At 40.3% G+C, this 20917-nt stretch overlaps 1 protein-coding gene across 1 annotated transcript in view; it reads left to right on the forward strand.

Annotated features, from left to right (window-relative positions):
- The window catches only part of ada2a (adenosine deaminase 2a), a 65905-nt gene that overhangs the window by 23106 nt on the left and 21882 nt on the right, over window positions 1–20917 (forward strand). The window contains exons 3-5 of the mRNA XM_072552144.1: window positions 2044–2254; window positions 11267–11394; window positions 15307–15397. Of these exons, the coding sequence (XP_072408245.1) occupies window positions 2044–2254; window positions 11267–11394; window positions 15307–15397 (430 nt within the window). The remainder of the gene's footprint in view (window positions 1–2043; window positions 2255–11266; window positions 11395–15306; window positions 15398–20917) is intronic.

Consider the following 20917-nt stretch of genomic DNA (forward strand, 5'->3'; position numbering starts at 1 on the left):
TAAGCCATTTGGCACACTTGCCTTTATTTGTCTGAACGAGTTGAGAGGTCATGTTAAGGCTGTAAAGGACATTGGTGAGGCCAATTTTAGAATACTGAGTACAATTCTGGTGGCCATTCTATGGGAAGGATGTTGTTAAACTCGAGAGGGTGCAGAAAAGCTTTACAAGGATATTACCAGGACTAGAGGGTTTGAGTTATAGGTGAGGATAAATAGACTGAGCCTTATTTCCTTGAGGGATGACATTTACTGAGGTTTATAAAATCATAAGGGGCATGGACAGGGTGAATAGCCAAGGCCTTTTTCCTATGGTGGGGAGGGTCCAAAACTGGAGGGCATGGGTTTAAAGTGAGAGGGGAAAAGATTTAAAAGGGACCTGAGGGGTAATTTATTCATGCAGAGGGTGGTGTGTGTGTGTGGAACGAGCTACCTGAGGAAGTGGTGGAGGCACATATAATTACAATATTTCAAAGGCATCGGGATGGGTACATGAATAGGAAGGGTATAGAGGGATATGGGCCAAATGCTGGCAAATGGGACTAGGTCAGATTGGGATGTGTAGTCAGAGTGAACAAGTTGGGGCCTAAGACACTGTTTCAATGCTATATGATTCTAAACTAAAAGTGAGGCATCAGTGTCTCTATTCTAAAACGTGAATATTCGAAGAATAAGGAGTCAGAGATAAAATTGAGGTCTTGTGATCGTTTCAGCTGGTGACCAAGCAATGGCATTGGAGCACTTTTTATTTGATGAAATGAGACAAAACAAGCTAATGACCATAGGGAATGCTTGTTAATGGAGCAGATTTGCAGGGGTTGGTCTCACCAGTTCCTCCTGGATCAAAAGGCTCTGCTCACCACTGGCAGGCTCAAGGTTCCCACTAACTCTATAAATTGCAATTGACTCTACGATCCATTGAATTTCATTGGCTCAGTGCAGAATGTGGAACAGATTTAGGGCCATGAACAGCCAGAAATAGTTGAGTTAAGCAGAATTTGAAAAAATTGTCCTTATTATATATGAAACATTCATGTACTTCTTCCTCCTTTTAGTTTGTTGTGTGCACTATGTTGCAAACCTTTCTCATAAAATCGTATCTATAGTACAGTAAATGGAAGTAAATGTGATGTTTAAGAGCAATGAAATCAGCTAACAAAATTGGCTGTGCTGTGGAATTGTTTGTCTCTGTGAAGTGTGTCATGTTACCATTTTGGAACCACTGATTTAGATACAGGTATCATCTTGAACTCTGGTAGCACTCCTCCCTCTGTCATAAAGTTGCTGATTAAAGTGACACACATGTACATATTCTCGGCTGGCACTTCAGTGCAGTGCCAAGAAAATGCTGCACTGTTGAAGATCCTTTTTCTCAGATGAAGACATTAAATCAATGTTCCCTTTGACTCCTTGGTAGGATGTAAAGTGCCGTGTTTAGAGAACAATGGGTGTTTTATCATGAAATTTCATTGCTGTTGGTGAGTTCTTGCTGTTCACAAATTAGATGCTGTGTCTTTGACATTTACAGCAGTGATTACTTTTAAAACTTAACTTTGTTGAAAGTACTTTGCAATATTCAGAAGTCATGAAAGGCAGTACATAAAGCCATTCTTTTTCAGTAGTCTTCTATGTAGAGCCTGTCCAGAATCAATTAAAAGTCCCATCGTAAGAGAGGTATTGAAAGTAATCAGGGGCTAAAACTGTACATCAACACGGAAAGAGGAGTGAATAGACAAATTGTGAACATATATTGCGCAAGTGTTGTAATAAACAACAGATCTTTAACTTGATTGGGTGACTGTTGAGGCTTTCAAAGCTGATAAACAACAAATTTCTACACACTATAGGGAAGTGCAATGCTTGGCTCTGCACATGTAATTTAAGTTAAATTGTAAAGGACTAAGAAAATTCTTTGCCTATTATGTGTTACAAAAAAACTTGTGACCTTCAACATTCTAAAAGTTATTTTAACTTGTAATTTGCACAAAGTTGAATATTGTTAAAAGAAATTCACATATGGTAAATATGACTTTTGTTTTCTGACAGTCTGATGAGAAATCTAACATTGATAACGGAAAATCCAGAGGAAGCCTACCAATCGCAAAACATCATTTGGCAAAGATTTTCTGACGCATTTGCTGCTGCTAGCAGTCTTATTTCGTATGCCCCAGTATTTAAAACCTACTTCTATGAAGCTTTGAAGGAATTCTATCATGATAATGTACAATACATAGAGATACGAGCATTACTGCTACCGGTATGTACAAAATGCTTCATTATGAGGAAATGTTTTTTGTAACCAAGTTGTTTTAAACCAAAGCAGAAACTTAAGAAAGCAATTTTCCTCTATCTATTTTCTAATAGTCTAAATGTTTGAGCTGTGCAAGTCCATATAATGACTGTTTCATAGGCACGACTGTACTGTGATGGCTGATGACCCACATAACAGATGAGGTATAACTATACCTAACTAAGCCCCTATGTTACCACAGTAATATGACCTTCACATATATACAATGTAGTTTTTTTATGTCCATAACTTTCTATTATTATTATGAAATGGCAAAGTCAAATACAAGTCAGAAGGGAACCAATAAACATCTAGGAGAAGTGCAAGCCAAGAGTTACTTGGCAAAACCAGCTCTTTTTAAACTTGTTATTTCTAATATACGTGCTGAACCCCCCCCCCCCCCCCCCCCCCCTCCGCCATACCATTCTGTAGTTTCACAGCCTAGGCCTCTCAGCCACTTGCCTTCCTGATTTTGACAAGCCATCCTGCTCTTCCAGTAATCATTCTTGTAGAATCTCATCATCGTGTTGTAGGACACCCACTGCATAACTCCATCTTGCTCACTTATGTGTGAGCTGCTGTCGACAATGACACGGACTCCATATTCAGATACAGAAAATATTCTGTGAGACAATAGCAGTTCTGAATTGGTCTCCAAGGAGAAAATGAGGACTGCAGATGCTGGAGATCAGCATCAAAAAGTGTGGTGCTGGAAAAATGCAGCTGGTCGGGCAGCATCCAAGGAGCAGGAGAGTTGACGTTTTGAGCATAAACTCTTCTTCAGGAATGTTGGAGGGGGTGGTGGGGTTGGTGCCAAGGGGGCTGAGAGATAAATGGAGTGGGGGGGGAAGGTAGCTGGGAATACAATAGGTAGATGGTGATGGGTTGGAGCAGAATGTGGAGCAGATAGGTGAGAAGAAAGATGGACAGGTAGGACAGTTCAAGAGGGTGGTGCTGAGTTGGAGGGTTGGATCTGGGATAAGATCGGGGGAGGAGAGATGAGGAAACTGGTGAAATCGACATTGGTCCCATGTGGTTGGAGGGTCCCTAGGTGAAAGATGAGGTGTTATTCCTCCAGGCGTCAGGTGGTTAGGATGTGGCAATGGAGGAGGCCCAGGACCTGCGTGTCGTTGGCAGAGTGGGAGGGGGAGTTGAAGTGTTCGGCCACGGGCAATGGAGTTGTTTAGTGCGTGTGTTCTCTGAAACATTCCACAAATTGGCATCCTGTCTCCCCATTGTAGAGGAGACCACATCGAGAGCAACAGACACAGTAGATGACGTGTGGAGGTGCAGGAAAATCTCTATCAGATGTGGAAGGATCCTTTGGGGCCTTAGATGGAGGTGAGGGGGGAGGGGTGGGCTCAGGCTATCCTACACTACCTGCAGTTGTTTTGGTTCTACAGTGATAAAGGTATAGGTGGGCATGATCTCCAAACATGTAAGTTAACTCTTCAGCCAAGTACTGGTTAAGCAAACTTGAGCAGATTCAACAGAAGTTAGTGTGTTTTAGTAGAATTTATGAACCTGCACTACCTGCAGTTAGTTTGGTTCTGCAGTGATAAAGGTATAGGTGAACTAGCAAATGCCTGTGGACCTCCAAAGTGTACTGCACACATTAGAAGAAATGGTGCCTCAATATTTTTCTAATCAATCTATTCAAGGATGTGAGAAATGGTTCTTAGCTACAATTCTCAATAACGTGGTTAAGCACAGATAATCTTCTCTGAGATAAACAAGTGCCTGGAAGTCCTTTCCCTCACACATGTTATGACTTGGAGAGTAGCTCCAAAATTTATTGGGTTGCCAATTATATTCCCACATATTCATTAATGAAAATTTATTATCTGAATTATCATTTATTCAATTATGTCATTTGTATTACACATGTGTCTTAATTTATTAAGCATGGTGCCTTGAAATCATTAAGTAAGTGATCTTCGAAGAAGCTTGGTGTTCATTTAAGAACATAGCAGATAGGAGCTGGAGTGGGTCAATTGGCCCCTCCGACTACTACTACTACCATTCAATTAGATCACAGCTGATCTCCCTCAACTCTGTTTCCCTGCACACATTGCTAATGAGAGTTCAGCCCACAACATCTTGGGCTTTCTTTCTGATTCATTAAAGAGATGGTAATCTTGGTCAGCTGACAATAAGAGGATTACAGTTCATTTTTGGAGGAGAAAGTAGGCAGAAACTCTGCTCTGATCATAGTTTGAAGAGAGAACAGTATTATCAAATACTTTTCTTGCCATGATCAAATAGATTGTCAATATTTTGTCAAGGTTCACCAGAAAATTAGTAGTAGTTTGTTTAATTTTTCAGAAGAGGATAAAATTAAATTGTTCCAAAGCCTATCTTGTGTTAAAGACATCTATAGCCACAGTTACTTCAATAGAATAAATGTCAGTTGAGGGATGGTCTTAGATTTATTGAAGCAAGAGCCTCTTCAGTGAGAACCATAGTTTCAATCTTGTTTGATGGTCTGTTTTGTTCTTGAATATGTCATCAATGCTAAATCCAATTTTGACCATCTCGCAACACTTAAAACTACTGTGGCCAAAATCATGATTTATATCCTCTATGGCTGTCAGCATACCGCATTCTCCTCTTTCAGTTGACCAGGTCATTCCCCAGTAGCTTTCTGTGGGTCAGCTTTATGGGTTGTTCTTGCATTGTTTCTGTCCAAATGCAGCCATTCTATCTCTAGCAATAGTTTGTTTCTTCATTTCTACAAAATTTACCTCCAGAGCCCCATAAACATCCATGCTTGATTCTCTCTCTTCCTCATCCTACTTGGGTATTGTTTTCATGCGTTTTCATTTACCTTCCACATATATATGCTAGTGCATGAAGCTCTAGATCAAATGCCTTGGTCTTCTCTGTGCTGTTAGATTCCCTGATTCAGATTAAGTTGTAGGTGAACCAGTCTTCAGCTAATTCCATTCACTCCATGTGATATTATTATAAGCAAATGTTTGATGCAAAGATTATGGACCCTGTCAACACTCTAGCAATAGTACAGAAGACTTGAGCTCCAGAACTTGCCATACCTCTAGCCAAGCTATTCTAGTATAGATACAATGCTGGTATCTACCCAACCATGTGGTAAATTGCTTAGGCACATTCTGTAGACATAAAGCAGGACAAATCAGACCCAACTATTTACCATCTAATCGGTAAATCGGTTACTCTCAATCATCAGTAAAGAGATGGAAGGGATAATCAACAGTGCTATCAAGCAACACATGCTTAGCAAAAACCTTGTCACTTTGTGTTCCATAAGGGTCATTCAGCTCCTGACCTCATTATAGCCCTAATCCAAAAATGGACAAAAGAATTGAATTGCAGAGGTGAGATGAGGGTGACTGCACTCGCGTCAAGGCCACCTTTGACTGTCTGTAGTATGAGGAGCTCTATTAAAACTGGAGTCTCTGGGAATCATAAGGAAACTCTCTGGTTGGAGACATAGCTAGCACAAAGGAAGATGGTTGATGTGGTTGGAGGTCAGTCACCTCAGCTCGAGGACATTTCTGCAGGAGTTTATCAGGTTTGTGTCTCAGGTCCAACTATTTTCAGTGGCTTCATCATTGACCTCCATTCCATCGTAAGATATGAATTGGGAATGTTTGTTGGTGACTACAAAATAATATGCACCATTTGTGACTCCTCAAGTAATAAAGCAGTCTGTGTCCAAATGCAGAAAGGCTTGAACAATATCCAGATTTGCTCTGACAAGTGTAAGTCGCATGTAGGCCACACAAATGCTAGTCAATAACTATCTCCAACAAGAGAGAATCTAACCAGCATCCTCAACATTCAATAGCAAAACTAACTGAAAAGTGGAAGACAATATAATTAATGAGAAAAAAAATCTTTTTTCGTCACTGAGATGATAACTTCACTCGATGCTCATGGACTTGCAAACAGGTTTCAAAGTGCAGACTGTTGAAGGTTTGCCAGAGGTTCAAAGTTTCTGCACAGAACCAAAATATTTTAACTTTTAAAATGAAGCCTGTGTGCAAGTCTGAAGCATGACCTCACGTCCCTTTGCACACTACAAATCTCTCCTAAATGTACGCAGTGCAAGAAAGTAAAACTTGAGGCAATTCATCTGACAGTTGCATTGTCAATTAAATTTTAGTAGCTCACTGATACCTTTAAAATCTTTGATTTATAATTACAATATCTTAATTATGTATTCAGAATTGGAAGATGTTGCCAATATGATTTATTTTCACTAAAGTGAATTTGTAAGGTTTCTTTTGGCTACTAGTCACTGTGAAAGATCAGTGATCTTGCACAAAAGCAAGCTGAGAAGCAGGATTGAACAGCCATAGAACTGCCATTGTAATGGCTAAGTGACTCTTGACTTGCAGTTTAAATGCAAAAATTACTGTATGATAACTTAGCCTAAGGATTTTGTTTTGAGCTTCAATTAATAACTCAATTAAAGCAGAATCAGAATGGTATTGAATCACAAATATTTTATTTGTTAAAATAAATGCTCAAAATAAAAGGGAGAAAAAGATAGATGAAAGAATGGAATGGACAATGAGCAATTTTGGAAGAACTAGGAGAGTTGACACAAGGCTTAGATGAAGAGATGATTTTTATGAAGATTTAAAAAATGCAAATAAAATGCAGTGGCAAAGAGGTTAAGCAGAGTGTTGTGGAGAGTGAAACTGATTAGCTGAAAGCTCTAAAACAGATGATAGAAATGGCTTAAAGATGCAGTAGCCCCAAGTCATAGGACTGAAAGATGTGGGAGAGCCACAAGATGTGAGACGATTGCAGCAGGTAGTGAGAATTTAGTGTATAAGCGGAGCTGAACCAATGTGGGAAGGGATTTTGAATTTGAAGCATTGAGGGACCCTGAATTGGTAATGATAGAGTGATTGTAAAACAGGGCTTAGTATAAGATGGTACAGAGTCTGAGCTGTGAACAAATTGTTGGGAAATCAGCAAGGAAAGCATGAGAGTATTCTGACAACTTTTCAGCAACAGGGCTGAAGACTTTTGGTCCAGAAATAGTTGTACACTTAGCAATGCTTTCTAGAATTAGAATTCCTACAGTGTGGAAACAGGCACTTTGGCCCAACAAATCCATACTGACCCTCAGAGTACCCCACCCAAACCAATTCCCCGTTACTCTACATTTACTCCTGACTAATGCACCTAACCTACACATCCCTGAATTCTATGGGCAATTTAGCATGGCCAACTCACCTAACCTGCACATCTTTGGATTATGGGAGGAAACCAGAGCAACTGGAGGAAACCCACGCAGACACTGGGAGAATGTGCAAACTCCACACATAGTTGCCTGAGGCTGGAATCAAACCTGGGTTCAGGGGGGTTCTGTGATGCAGCAGTGCTAACAACTGAGCCACTGTGCCACCCTTAAACCATAGTTACAATGTAGCATGTACCTGAAAATGTAGAAGATTGCCCAGGTGTGCCCTGTCCACAAGGAAAAGAAACGGGGCAAATCTAGCCCAGCTAATTACCACTCTATCTACTCTCAATCATCAACCAAAGTGCTGGGAGATATTATCAAAAATCCTATCAAACAGCATTGCGATTTGTAAACATGAATAATGCTGCAATGGTTCTAAATAGAAGATGAACACCACTTTCTCAAGTGGAACTAAGGATAGATGGTAAGTGCTGACCCAGACAGCAATGCTCACATTGCATTAATGGAGAAAAAGTACTCAGCAATAATTTGCTTACTGATATTTAGTTTGGGTTCTGACCCACTCAGCCCCTGGACTCATTCCTGATGAATGACTTTTGCCCGAAATGTCGATTTTCCTGCTCCTCTGATGCTGCCTGACTTGCTGTGCTTTTCCAGCACCACACTCTTGATTCTAATCTCCAGCATCTACAGTCCTCACTTTCGCCTCATTACACTTTTGGTCCAAACATAGCCAAAAGAGCTGAACTGCATGCCCATAATAAGATCCAAACACCTCTATCAGCTCAGCAACAGCTAATAAAAATCAATCCGTAACTAAAAATAGTTGATGTTTTCTTTTAAGCCCTTCCTGCTGGTTGCATCTCTGTGTGGTGTTAACAAAGGGTGGATATCATGAGTACTGACTTCAACATCAAATGTCTTTGAAGCTTGAAATCTGTTTGCCATTCCATATCCACCACCAGGAACAGGAAATTGTCTAGCTTTGATGCTGTGATGGTGGATATGTCTTATAGATTTGTGTTTCCTACAGATAACAAATCACATTCAACATACTATTTGTTTCTGTTAATAGTCTGTAATCTTTTATGTAATTCATGCCACATTCCATTTTAGATCAGGTTGGAAGAATAATATTGGTAAAATTCTCCTGAGGATGGACAGCGTATGCATTTAGCTTGATACCATATCATTGAATTGCTTTATCTCAGGTGATTAAGCTTTCAGAGCAGCAATCATTGAATTCTGTTGTTTAATCAGTATAACTTGGATGTTTTTCTTAAAACTTTGCTTCAATATTTGAAGTTTGAGTTTTTGTCACTCTTTAAATGCATGACTGTTCTCATTGCACTTTTGTTTGAAAAACATCTCTGAAATATTAGCTCTGTTTTTTCTGCAGCAGCCTGATTTTGAGTATTTACAGCATATCCTGTTTGTGTTTTAGTTATCCCAGCGCATTTTGCTTTTCTGTTTATCTCTCTTTACAAAGGTGAAAGGATTTTCAAAACAATGGGTGTGAGGGTGCTCCTCAACTTAGACAAAGAAATTAATAGCTATTGTTCAGCCTCTGGAGAGAACAACTTCTATTTAATGTATCAACCTTTCAGTAGAAAAATGGTTAGAAAATCCTGTAATATTAATGAGCAAGATTTAATAATATCATCAATGTACTTCTCAAAGAAAATGTAGATCAATTCTAAGGGGCTTATGAATTCATGGTGGAATGAGGAGTGTAGTTATCTTTCAGGTTTTCCCTGATGCTTAATTTGTGCCAGATACAAACTGTTAGAAATCTCTTCTCCAAACAACTCTCACTTTGAATTTTACTGTAGTGTAGTCTTTCAGTCCCAAATAAGGCCACCATTGTATGTCAAGGAGAAAGTCCGGTCTGGTAGCATCTGTAGAGGGAAACACAGTTAATGTTTTGAGTCCGGTCTCTTTGCTAGGACTGATTAGGATTAGAAAACAGTGGGGTGAGTATAGAGAGGGAGGAGGAGCAGGTAGAACGGATGTTGAGGGTGTCAGAGCAAATAACCAAGGCAATACGAATGGTAATAGAGGAGGGATAGATATGCAAAATGGTGTAAATGGCAGATAAGAAAGGAGAAAATGGGTTCACTTTGCTGGGGAGAAAAGCTAGCAAGGCAACAAGGATGGGGGAATGTAATCAAAAGAAAGGACCTTGGATCATCATTGGTTCATTAACGTCTTTTAGGGAAGAAAGTCTTGTTATCCTTACCTGATCTGACCTACATGTAACTTCAGACCCACCACAATGTAATTGACCTTTAATTGCCCTCAGAGATACACAGTAAGCCAGTCAGTTGTATCAGACTACTGCAAAGTCTTTTAAAAGAAAAGGAGTAAAATCAGATGGTTCCATTTAGGTAGGGGAAAAAATGACAGAAAACCCAGCCATACAAAGTCCTCCTTACTTTGTTTATTATTTATTCATGAAATGTAGGATTTGCTCACTTGGCCAGCATTTATTGCACATTCATAATTACTCTTGGGAAGGTGGGATCTGCCTCCTTAAACTACTGTAGTCTTTAGTGTATATGTGCACCCACAATGCTTAGGGAGGGAGTTCTAGGAGGGTATAGCTCTGACAGTGAAGAAGTAGTGATATTTTTCTAAGTCAGGATAGTGTATGGCTTGGAGAAATATTAGCAAGTGGTAGTGTTCCTGTGCATCTGCTGCCCTTGTCCTTGGTGGTAGAGGTAATGGGTTTGGAAGATGCTGTTGGAGGACCCTGGGTGTGTTACTCGCGTGCTTTTTGGAGATGGTACACAGTTTTGCCATTGTGCATTAATTGTAAAAGGAGTTAATGTTCAAGGTAGTGGATGGGATGCCACTTAAGTGGATCGCTTTGTCCTGGTTGGTGTCAAACTTCTTGAGAATTGTTGGAGCTGCACCCATCCAGGCAAGTGAAGAATATTATATTATGCTTCTGACTTGAGACAGGTAGAATTACTGTAGAAATCCTAATCTCTGACTTGCTATTGTTGCCACAGTATTTATAGATATTTTCTAATCAACTTGTTCAGAGATGTTATTACAGACTTCTGGGGAAGATTTGACATGAACCTAGGCTTCCTGGCTTAGAGGTAGAGACACTACCATTGCACCACATGGCCTCACCACAGTATTTGTATGGTTTGTCCAGTTCAGTTTCTGGTCAGTGATAACTGCAGGATGTTGATGAAGTGATTCACTGACAGTAATCCGTGCCAAAAGCTGGCATTCATTGCCCCAAAGAAGGTAATGGTTAATTTCCTTTGTGAACCTACAATCCATTCTGACTTTAAATGATGTCGATCAGCCTCCCACTAAAATGAAATGCCTGTATAAGAAGTGTATTTGTCTTTTATGATCTTGCAAGCTCTTGTTTCTTCAGTGCAGAAATGTTTCTGTGGGGAAAAAATGTGCATTGTATACTTAAATGAGCTGACAGAGGGAATCTTGTGAGATATGGCAATTTGGGCCCATGATTTGGCAATGAATCGTTATTTAAATAAGAGTAGAAAGTAAGATTGAAGACGATCGAAGATTATTGAGGAAGAGGAGCTCAAGTCCACAAACAAATCAGCCATAAACTGACTAAATTATGGAGCAGGATCCAAATGCAAAATGGCCCACTCTTGCTTCTAAGTCCTATATTTCTATGTAAGGTGTAATTCCATCTACAAGGCCTTTTCCTATAAATTCTGCAGTTTATTTGCAATGTCATCTCATGATTGATTTTAATGTGTTATTATCTAACATATTGCATTTTTTAGGTCTATGAACTTGATGGAACCTTACAAAACAAGACTTGGTCTATTATGGCTTACCACGAGGTTGCAAGACAATTCAAAGATGATCATCCTGACTTCATGGGAACTAAAGTCATTTTTTCAGTACATAGGTAGGATTTAATCATTTAGATTGTTTGTCTAATGTTCATATCCCTATTTTAACATGACTAGAAATTATGCTATGCACCATTGCATCACAGTAGAACCTTCCCTCGTGTCAGTTTACAAATTCAAAGACCTTTTTCAAAGAAAGTTAGTGTTTTGATTATGCATCCTGTTTTACTGTTTCACACCTTGAGATGCAACCAGTCTAGTTGGATGAAGGAAAGCATCATGATACAATGAAAGCTCAATGGGTTTGACTCAATTGTCCAATAAATTGAGGTTCCATGTGTCATTTGTCCATGTTGAAACGGCAAGGTGAGCAGGCTGGAATTTCAAAGGTGACTGAGATATACATAGAGATGTACAGCATGGAAACAGACCCTTCGGTCTAACTCGTCCATGCCAACCAGATATCCTAACCCAATCTAGTCCCACCTGCCAGCACCCTGTCCATATCGCTTTACACCCTTCCTATTCATATACTCGTCCAATTGCCTTTTAAATGTTGCAATTGTACTAGCCTCCACCACTTCCTCTGGCAGCCCATTCCACACATGCACTACCCTTTGCATGAAAAAGTTGCCCCTTAGGTTTCTTCTATATCTTTACCCTCTCACCGTAAGCTTATGCCCTCTATTTCTGGACTCCCCCAACCCAGGGAAAAGACTTTGTCTATTTATCCTATCCATGCCCCTCATGATTTTATAAACCTCTAAAAGATCACCCATCAGCCCCTGACGCTCCAGGGAAAACAGCCCCAGCCTATTCAACCTCTCCCTATAGCTCAAACCCTCCAACCCCAGCAACATCCTTGTAAATCTTTTCTGAAACCTCCCAAGTTTCACAACATCCTTCCCATAGGAAGGAGACCAGAATTGCACACAATATTCCAAAAGTGGCCTTACCAATGTCCTATACAGCTGCACCATGACCTCCCAATTCCTATACTCAATGCTATGACCAACAAAGGAAAGTATACCAAAAGACAATAGGTGCAGGAGTAGACTATTCTGCCCTTTTGAGCCAGCACCACCATTCATTATGATCCTCAATCAGTGTCCTGTTCCTGCCTTATCCCCATAGCCCTTGATTCCACTATCCTGAAGAGCTCTATCCAACTCTTTCTTGAAAATATCCAGAGACTTGGCCTCCACAGCCTTCTGGGGCAGAGCATTCCATAGACCCACCACTCTCTGGGTGACGAAGTTTCTCCTCAACTCTAAGTGGCCTACCCCTTATTTTTAAACTGTGTTCTCTGGTTCGGGACTCATCCATCAGTGGAAACATTCTTCCTGCCTCCAGAGTGTCCAATCCTTTAATAATCTTATACTTCTCAATCAGATCCCCTCTCAGCCTTCTAAACTCAAGCGTATACAAGCCCAGTCGCTCCAATCTTTCAGCATAAGATAGTCCCGCCATTCTGGGAATTGACCTTGTGAACCTACGCTGTACTCCCTCAATAGCCAGAATGTCTTTCCTCAAATTTGGAGACTAAAACTGCGCACAATATTCCAGGTGTGGTCTCACTGGGGCCCTGTACAGCTGCAGAAGGACCTCTTTGCTTCTATACTCAATTACTCTTGTTATGAAGGCCAGCATGCCATTAGCTTTCTTCACTGCCTGCTGTACCCTCATGCTTGCTTTCATTGACTGATGTACAAGAACACCTAGATCTGATTGTACTCCCCCTTTACCTAACTTGACTCCATTTAGGTAGTAAAAACAATAACTGCAGATGCTGGAAACCAAATACTGGATTAGTGGTGCTGGAAGAGCACAGCAGTTCAGGCAGCATCCAACGAGCAGCGAAATCGACGCTTTGGGCAAAAGCCCTTCATCAGTAATCTGCCTTGCTGTCCTTGCTACCAAAGTGGATAACCACACATTTATCGACATTAAACTGCCTCTGCCATGCATCCGTCCACTCACCTAGCCTGTCCAGGACACCCTGTATTCTCCTAACATCCTCCTCACATTTCACCCTGCCATCCAGCTTTGTATCATCAGCAAATTTGCTAATATTACTTTTAATACCTTCATCTATATCATTAATGTACATTGTAAAAAGCTGTGGTCCCAGCACTGATTCCTGCGGCACACCACTGGTCACCGCCTGCCATTCCAAAAGGGAGCCGTTTATCACCAGTCTTTGTTTCCTGTTAGCCAACCAATTTTCAATCCATGTCAGTATTTTGCCCCTAATACCATGTGCCCTAATTTTGCTCACTAACCTCTTATGTGGGACTTTATCAAAGGCTTTCTGAAAGTCCAGGTGTACTACGTCCACTGGATCTCCCTTGTCCATCTTCAGAGTTACATCCTCAAAATTCCAGAAGATTAGTCAAGCATGATTTTCCCCTTTATAAATCCATGCTGACTCTGACCTATCCTGTTACGGCTATCCAGATGTGTCGTAATTTCGTCCTTTATAATTGACTCCAGCATTTCTCCCACCACTGAGGTCAGACTAACTGGTCTATAATTGTCTGTTTTCTCTCTCCCTCTTTTCTTAAAAAGTCGGACAGCATTATCTGCCCTCCAATCCGGAGAAACTGATCCTGAATCTATAGAACATTGGAAAATGATCACCAACGCATCCACGATTTCTAGAGCCACCTCCTTCAGTATCCTGGGATGTAGACCATCAGGTCCTGGGGACTTATCAGCCTTCAGACCTAACAGTCTCTCCAACACCATTTCCTGCCTAATATAAATTCCCTTCAGTTCAGGTCCTTCAGCCACTATTGCATCTGGGAGATTGCTCGTGTTTTCCCCAGTGAAGAGAGATCTAAAGTACCAATTCAACTCTTCTGCCATTTCTTTGCTCCCCGTAATAAATTCACCCGTTTCTGTCTTCAAGGGCCCAATTTTAGTCTTAACCAATTTTTTTTCTTTTCACATACCTAAAAAAGCCTTTACTATCCTCCTTTTATATTTTTGGCCAGTTTACCTTCGTATCTTATTTTTTTTCTTTGCTTATTACCTTTTTAGTTATCCTCTGTTGTTCTTTAAAAGCTTCCCAGTCCTCCGATTTCCCACTCATCTTTGCTATGTTATACTTTTTCCCTTTTGTCTTTATATGGTCCTTTAACTTCCCTTGTCAGCCACGACCACCCCTGCCTCCCCTTAGGATCTTTCTTCCTTTTTGGAATGAACTGATCCTGCATCTTCTGCATTATACCCAGAAATACTTGCCATTGCTAGGGTATTGCACCATTGAACTTTGGCCAGCTCCTCCCTCATAGTTCCCCTTATTCAACTGAAATATTGTCACTTCCGATTCTTCCCTCTCCTTTTCAAACTGCAGATTAAAGCTTACTTCGAGGTCACTATCCTATCTGCCTGTGACTTCACTTTCAAGGAACTATGAACCTGCACTCTAAGGTCTTTTTGTTCAGCAACACTCCCTAGGACCTTACCATTAAGTGTATAAATCCTGCTAAGATTTGCTTTCCCCAAATGCAGCACCTTGCATTTGCCTAAATTAAACTCCATCTCCCAGTCCTCAGCCCATTGGCCCATCTGATCAAGATCCCTTTGTAATCTTGTTGATACTCTGTCCTTGAACAAAAGGAAGTGTGAATTCCTTGAGGGCTATGTATGCCATATATAATTGGGCATTTGCCTGAGATTCAAGACTGTCTGGAGATCAAAGTAGAAAGGGTCATATGGCTTTTAGTAATCATTTTAATAGTCTGTGTTAAATTTTAAGATAGTGACATATAGTTCATAATAAACCTAAAAATGATGGAATCACAGAAGTAAGTGAATAATATTAGTGTGTTTAGTGATATACCTACTAGAGTCCTGGTTCTGGGAATGACCATGATTCAAGTCTGATCATATTTTTTCGTGAAACTGCATTGTTTTGCCCTGTTTATGTCTGCCACTGACATTTCTTGTGTACTTAATTTTAGAAAATCGAATAATACAGAAATGAAGACAGCAATATATGAGGCCATGGAGCTTTACAATAAATTTCCAGAGACTATGGCAGGGTTTGATATGGTAGGTTTTCCATGTTACTTCAGTTGTCTGTTCCAGATTGTCTTGCATTTATTAGACTTTGAATTTGTTTGTTTACCATACAGTCCTACTTTTAGGTATGAATGTGCATAGGTATAAGAAATAATGGCAACAGGGTTATTCAGTATTTAAGTGATAGGCAGAAAATGGAGACTAAAGATAAAAAAAAAGGTAAATCTTAAATATGGATGCCTCTCGTCAGAGAGAGACAACTAGTGATGGTTTAACCTGAAGGTCACTAGGCCTTATGCAAGAGGTAAGGTTGAGAAGAACAGTTCTGATCTCAGCCAGTGCAGGAGTTCTGCCCATGCAAGTGATATCACGCTGCATCACAAACTGGTCATTCAGCCAACTGTATTAACTGACCCCTTGGCATTAGTTAGCTATTGAAATTGCTTCTATTATCCATACTATTATTTAAAAAGAGACACCATTTGTTAATAGTTTTTTTTAAGTCTGGCAGTCAAAGTTTTTTTTAAAATGCATGTTGTACTTCCATGGCCTACCTCAACGATTAAGTGTTAGAGATGCAGGAAGGGAGTGATAGGAAGAAGATAGGTACCTATCCAAGAAAAGGGTTCTTAGGAAACTTCTGAAAGCAACGCAGAGAAGAAATTATTTTGAAATCAATTCAGGAAGATAGAGAAGTGTGTTTCCCTGAAAAATGGCCAGTCTTGTTGGTGTGGAAAATAGGGGGCAAGAGGTGCTTTCTTCTGTTAGAGATGTTGGTGGTGATGTGGGATTTAATTGGTTGGAGGCGAGTGGCAAATTAATTAAGAGATTAAAACACATGAAGTCAATTTGTAAATGTTAACAATACTTTATTTGAACTTTCTGAATGTTGACACTAATGCTTGTATCTATGATTGTAGCTTGTTAGACCTTTCTAAGCTGTATCACTTGATAATCATAGTTACCAGGAGCTCATACGTTAGCATCTTAGAAAGCTAGAAAATGTAACTGAGACATTAAGAAATTGAACAAAACAATATTGTTTTGAAACTATCTATTTTCACATCCTTCTCTGGCCCCATAATTTCCCTAGCTTCTTCATTCCTTTTGACTTTAACAATTCCCTTACTTCATGCAACATGAATGATTATGCCTTTAGCTAACTTTATCTCAATGCCTAGAATTTCCTCCCCATGTCCTTTGCCACTCCATTTCCCTTTCCTTTGTTAAATTCACTGCAACCTGAAACTCCACCTCTTTGGTCACCCCAACACCTTTTGCTTTGTTTTGACATATTTGGATATATATCAAACTAATATTTTGATTTCATCTGACCTTGGGATTTTATTTTAATTTTGTTAACTCTGTACAGGTGCACGTTATTGTATGTGAATGCATATTCTACAGTCAACCAGATTCCAATGCAGATACTTAATACACTTGGATTAAATTTCCTTGTTCACTTATTTCAATGCAAGATATCAATTCCTTCAGAGGGTAAGGGAGAAAGTTAGTGAGAAAGTATTAAAGTGTGAATCTGAATTACAAATTTTCAAGCCAATGGACTGAGGAATGGCAGATGGAGTTTAATTTTGATAAATGTGAGGTGTTGCATTTTGGTAAGGCAAGTCAGGGCTGTACTTGTACTCTTGATGATAGGGTTTTGGGAAGTGTTGCTAAACCTTAGGGTTCCTTGAAAGTGGAATTGCAGGTCATTAGGGTAGTGAAAAAGGCATTTAGTACACTTGCCTTAATTGGTCAGTGCATTGATTATCGGAGTTGGGATATCATGTTGCAGCTGTACAGGATGTTGGTTGGGCCACATTTGGGATACAGCGTTCACTTCTGGTCTCCCTGCTTTAGGAAAGATGTTGTGAAATTTGAAAGGGTTCAGAAAAGATTTACAGGGATATTGGAAGGGTTGGAGGGTTTAAGCTCCAAGGAGAGACTGAATAGGCTGGGGCTATTTTCCCTAGAATGTTGGAGGCTGAGGATAAAGATTTATAAAATTATAAGGGGCATGGATAGGGTGAATAGCCAAGGTCTTTTTCCCAGGTTGGTGGAGTCCAAAATAGAGGACATGGGTTTAAGGTGAGAGCTGAAAGATTTAAAAAGGACCTATGCGATAAATTTCTCATGTAGAGGGTGGCGTGTGTGTAAAATGAGTTGCCAGAGGAAGTGGTGGAGGTTGATATAATTACAACATTTTAAAACATTTAAAAATGGATGGGTACATGATAAGGAGGAGTTTAGAAGGAAAAGGGTCAAATGCTGGCAAATGGAACTAGATTAATTTAGGATATCTAGTTGGCATGGATAAATTGGACCAAAGACTGTTTCTGTGCTTTACAACTCTATCGTTCTATATGCCCAGTCAGATATATCAATAAATTCCAACTACAGGATTACTTAAATTCCAACTACTGCTATAGTTTGAATTCATCAGGGAGAGTGGAGCATTAATAACAGAATATAATACCATTATCCTTTGATCCAGTATATCCAAAGTTCATATAATTTTGTAATGCAGGTGAGAAGTGTGAAAATGCAAGTGACTCTTTTCCAATCAAAAGCAGGTCTTAAAGGTAATTGACCTCTGCGTTTAGCTTTAGTTAGCTATTGATCAAAAGCTGCAATTATTGAGCCGAGAAAGACGTGATAATCTTCATTTGTTTATTCTGTTGTAATTTATAACCATAATCAATTAATAAATTTTATGTAATGTTCTTTTTTTTTAAATAATATGTCTTGTCCTCCAGTTAGTTTGCGAGTACTTGCCATCCACTCCAGATGTCCAGACATGTAAATTAAAATTTGTTGCAAATCAAACTTAATGGTGCATAAGAAATGTCTTGCATTTTTCTGCATTATATGCCTCTACACATGGATTTTAATGTAATTTAATTTTCTGAACTTTTAATAATATCATAAAATATAGCTGAATCTATTTTATTACATCCAATTTTGAATACTTTGGCCATTCAGCTCTTCCATGAAAGTTGACAGCACAAATAAATTAGAAGATATGAACATGCAAGAAATAGAAGCAGGTGTAATCGAAAGGGCCTGTTGAGCCTTTGACCGTTCAGTATAAATAAGTCTGTGCTCTACCCTTTTAAAGTGTCTTCAGAATCCTGCATCTTTCCATTTTTTTTCTAAATTTCAGACAATATAGATCAAATTTACTCAGTCTCATAGTCTATTTAGAACAACCAATCTAATCAACCTTCACTGCAAGAGCTATTTTTTTGTTGCAATCCTGGCTGATGTTAATACTGGATTAATCAGATCATAAAGTGAAATACATTGTTTAACAGGTGGAAGTCAGTTACTGAACACTTTTACAAGAGTCTGCAAGTGTACCTTCAAAATAGAGAATAAAACTTTCTACTAAACAAGGAAAAAAACATGAACCATATTAACTTGAGAAAAATGTTGGAAAACTTTCAGTATGAAGTAAAAAGGATTTAGACTCTCATGCTATTTCTTTTTATCCCAACGATATTGTTACAGACATCAAATCGTAGTGAAAATTCACTTTCATCTCCACACACTCGCTTCTTTAGGCTGGCACAGCTACAACCAGTTTCCTTCCAATGAATTTCTGCATGTTTACTAGATGCTTTCCTGCAATGGCTGTTCCTCTCTGAGACACCTAAAACAAACTGCAAATTATAATCACACTTACTTTAACTTCAGAACAAACATATAAGTTCCTAAGCTCAGTTTTAGGTTGTATTGCAGGATTCCTTAGTCAAGAGCTTAAACCCCCTCTGGCACACAACCATTTACTGACATCTGCATTTTTATGCCTGGATCTCTTCCTGGACAGAAGCAGTAGTTTTTTGTTCTCCCACTCTTTTTAACACATTAAATCTCCAATCCCATTCTTCAATTAAGGGTTTAAACACTTATTGAAAACATTTGTATTTATTAGATCTTTAGAACTCCTAATCACCAAACCCACAAACCAAAAACTGAAACTTGGCTCCCATTCTAAATACAAAACACAAAAGAAAAACATTAACTGGGCAGCATGGTGGCCCAGTGGTTAGCAATGCTGCCTCATAATGCCAGGGGTGTAGGTTCAATTCTCCACTCAGATTACTGTCTTTGGGAGGAAACCAGAACACCCAAAGGAAACCACACAGGAGGAGGTGTACCTCGTACCACCCTACTTCCTGCAAAAATACTATCCCGTATTCCCAATTCTTCCGCCTCCGCCATATCTGTTCTCAGGAGGACCAGTTCCACCACAGAACACAGCAAACTGCAATTTTCCTTCCCACGTGGTTGAAGATGCCTTCCAATGCATCTCATCCACATCCTGCACCTCGTCCCTCAAACCCCACCCCTCCAACTGTAACAAGGATAGAACCCCACCCCGGTCCTCACCTTCCACCCTACCAACCTTTGCATAGACTGCATCATCCACAAACATTTCCGCCACCTTCAAACGGACCCCACCACCAGGGATATATTTCCCACCCCACCCCTTTCCGCTTTCCGCATTCCGCAAAGTCCGTTCCCTCCATGATTGCCTGGTCAGGTCCACACCCCCCAACAACCCACCCTTCCCTCTTAGCTCCTTCCCCGGCCACTGCCGGAATTGCAAAACCTGCGCCCACACCTCCTCCCTCACCTCCATCCAAGGCCCCAAAGGAGCCTTCCACATCCATCAGAGTTTCACCTGCACATCCACCAATGTCATTTATTGTATCCGTTGCTCCCGATGCAGTCTCCTCTACATTGGGGAGACTAGATGCCTTCTTGCATAGCACTTTAGGGAACATCTCTGGGACACCCGCACCAGTCAATCCCACTGCCCTGTGGCCCGACATTTCAACTCCTCTCTCACTCTGCCAAGGACGTGGAGGTCCTGGCCCTCCTCCACCGCCACTCCCTCACCACCCGATGCCTGGAGGAAGAACGCCTCATCTTCCGCCTCGGAATACTTCAACCCCAGGGCATCAATGTGGACTTCACCAGTTTCCTCATTTCGCCTCCCCCTACCTTACACCCAGTTTCAACCTTCCAGCTCAGCACCGTCCTCGTGACTTGTCCTACCTGCCAATCTTACTTCCCATCTATCCACTCCAAGCTCCGCTCTGACCTATCATCTTATCCCACGCCCATCCACTCATTGTACTCTTTGCTACCTCTCCCCACCCTCCTCTCTGACCTATCACCTTCAATCCCATCTCCATCCACCTATTGTACTCTTTACCACCTTCTCCCCATCCCCATCCCCCTCCCATTTATCCCTCCACCCTGGAGGCTCCCTGCCTACAGTCCTGATGAAGGGCTTTTGCCCGAAATGTCGATTTTCCTGCTCCTTGGATGCTGCCTGACCTGCTGTGCTTTTCCAGCACCACTAATCTAGATATCCAAAATAAATCTAGTCCCATTTGCCAGCATGTGGGCCATATCCCTCTAAATCCTTCCTATTCATATGCCCATCTTGATGCCTTTTAAATTTTGTAATTTCCTTTCTCTGGCAGCTCATGCCACTACCTTTTACCCTCTCTGTGAAAGGGTTGCCCCTTAGAT

The sequence above is a fragment of the Chiloscyllium punctatum genome, chromosome 32, assembly GCF_047496795.1.
Source record: "Chiloscyllium punctatum isolate Juve2018m chromosome 32, sChiPun1.3, whole genome shotgun sequence".
NCBI classification, from domain to species: domain Eukaryota; kingdom Metazoa; phylum Chordata; class Chondrichthyes; order Orectolobiformes; family Hemiscylliidae; genus Chiloscyllium; species Chiloscyllium punctatum.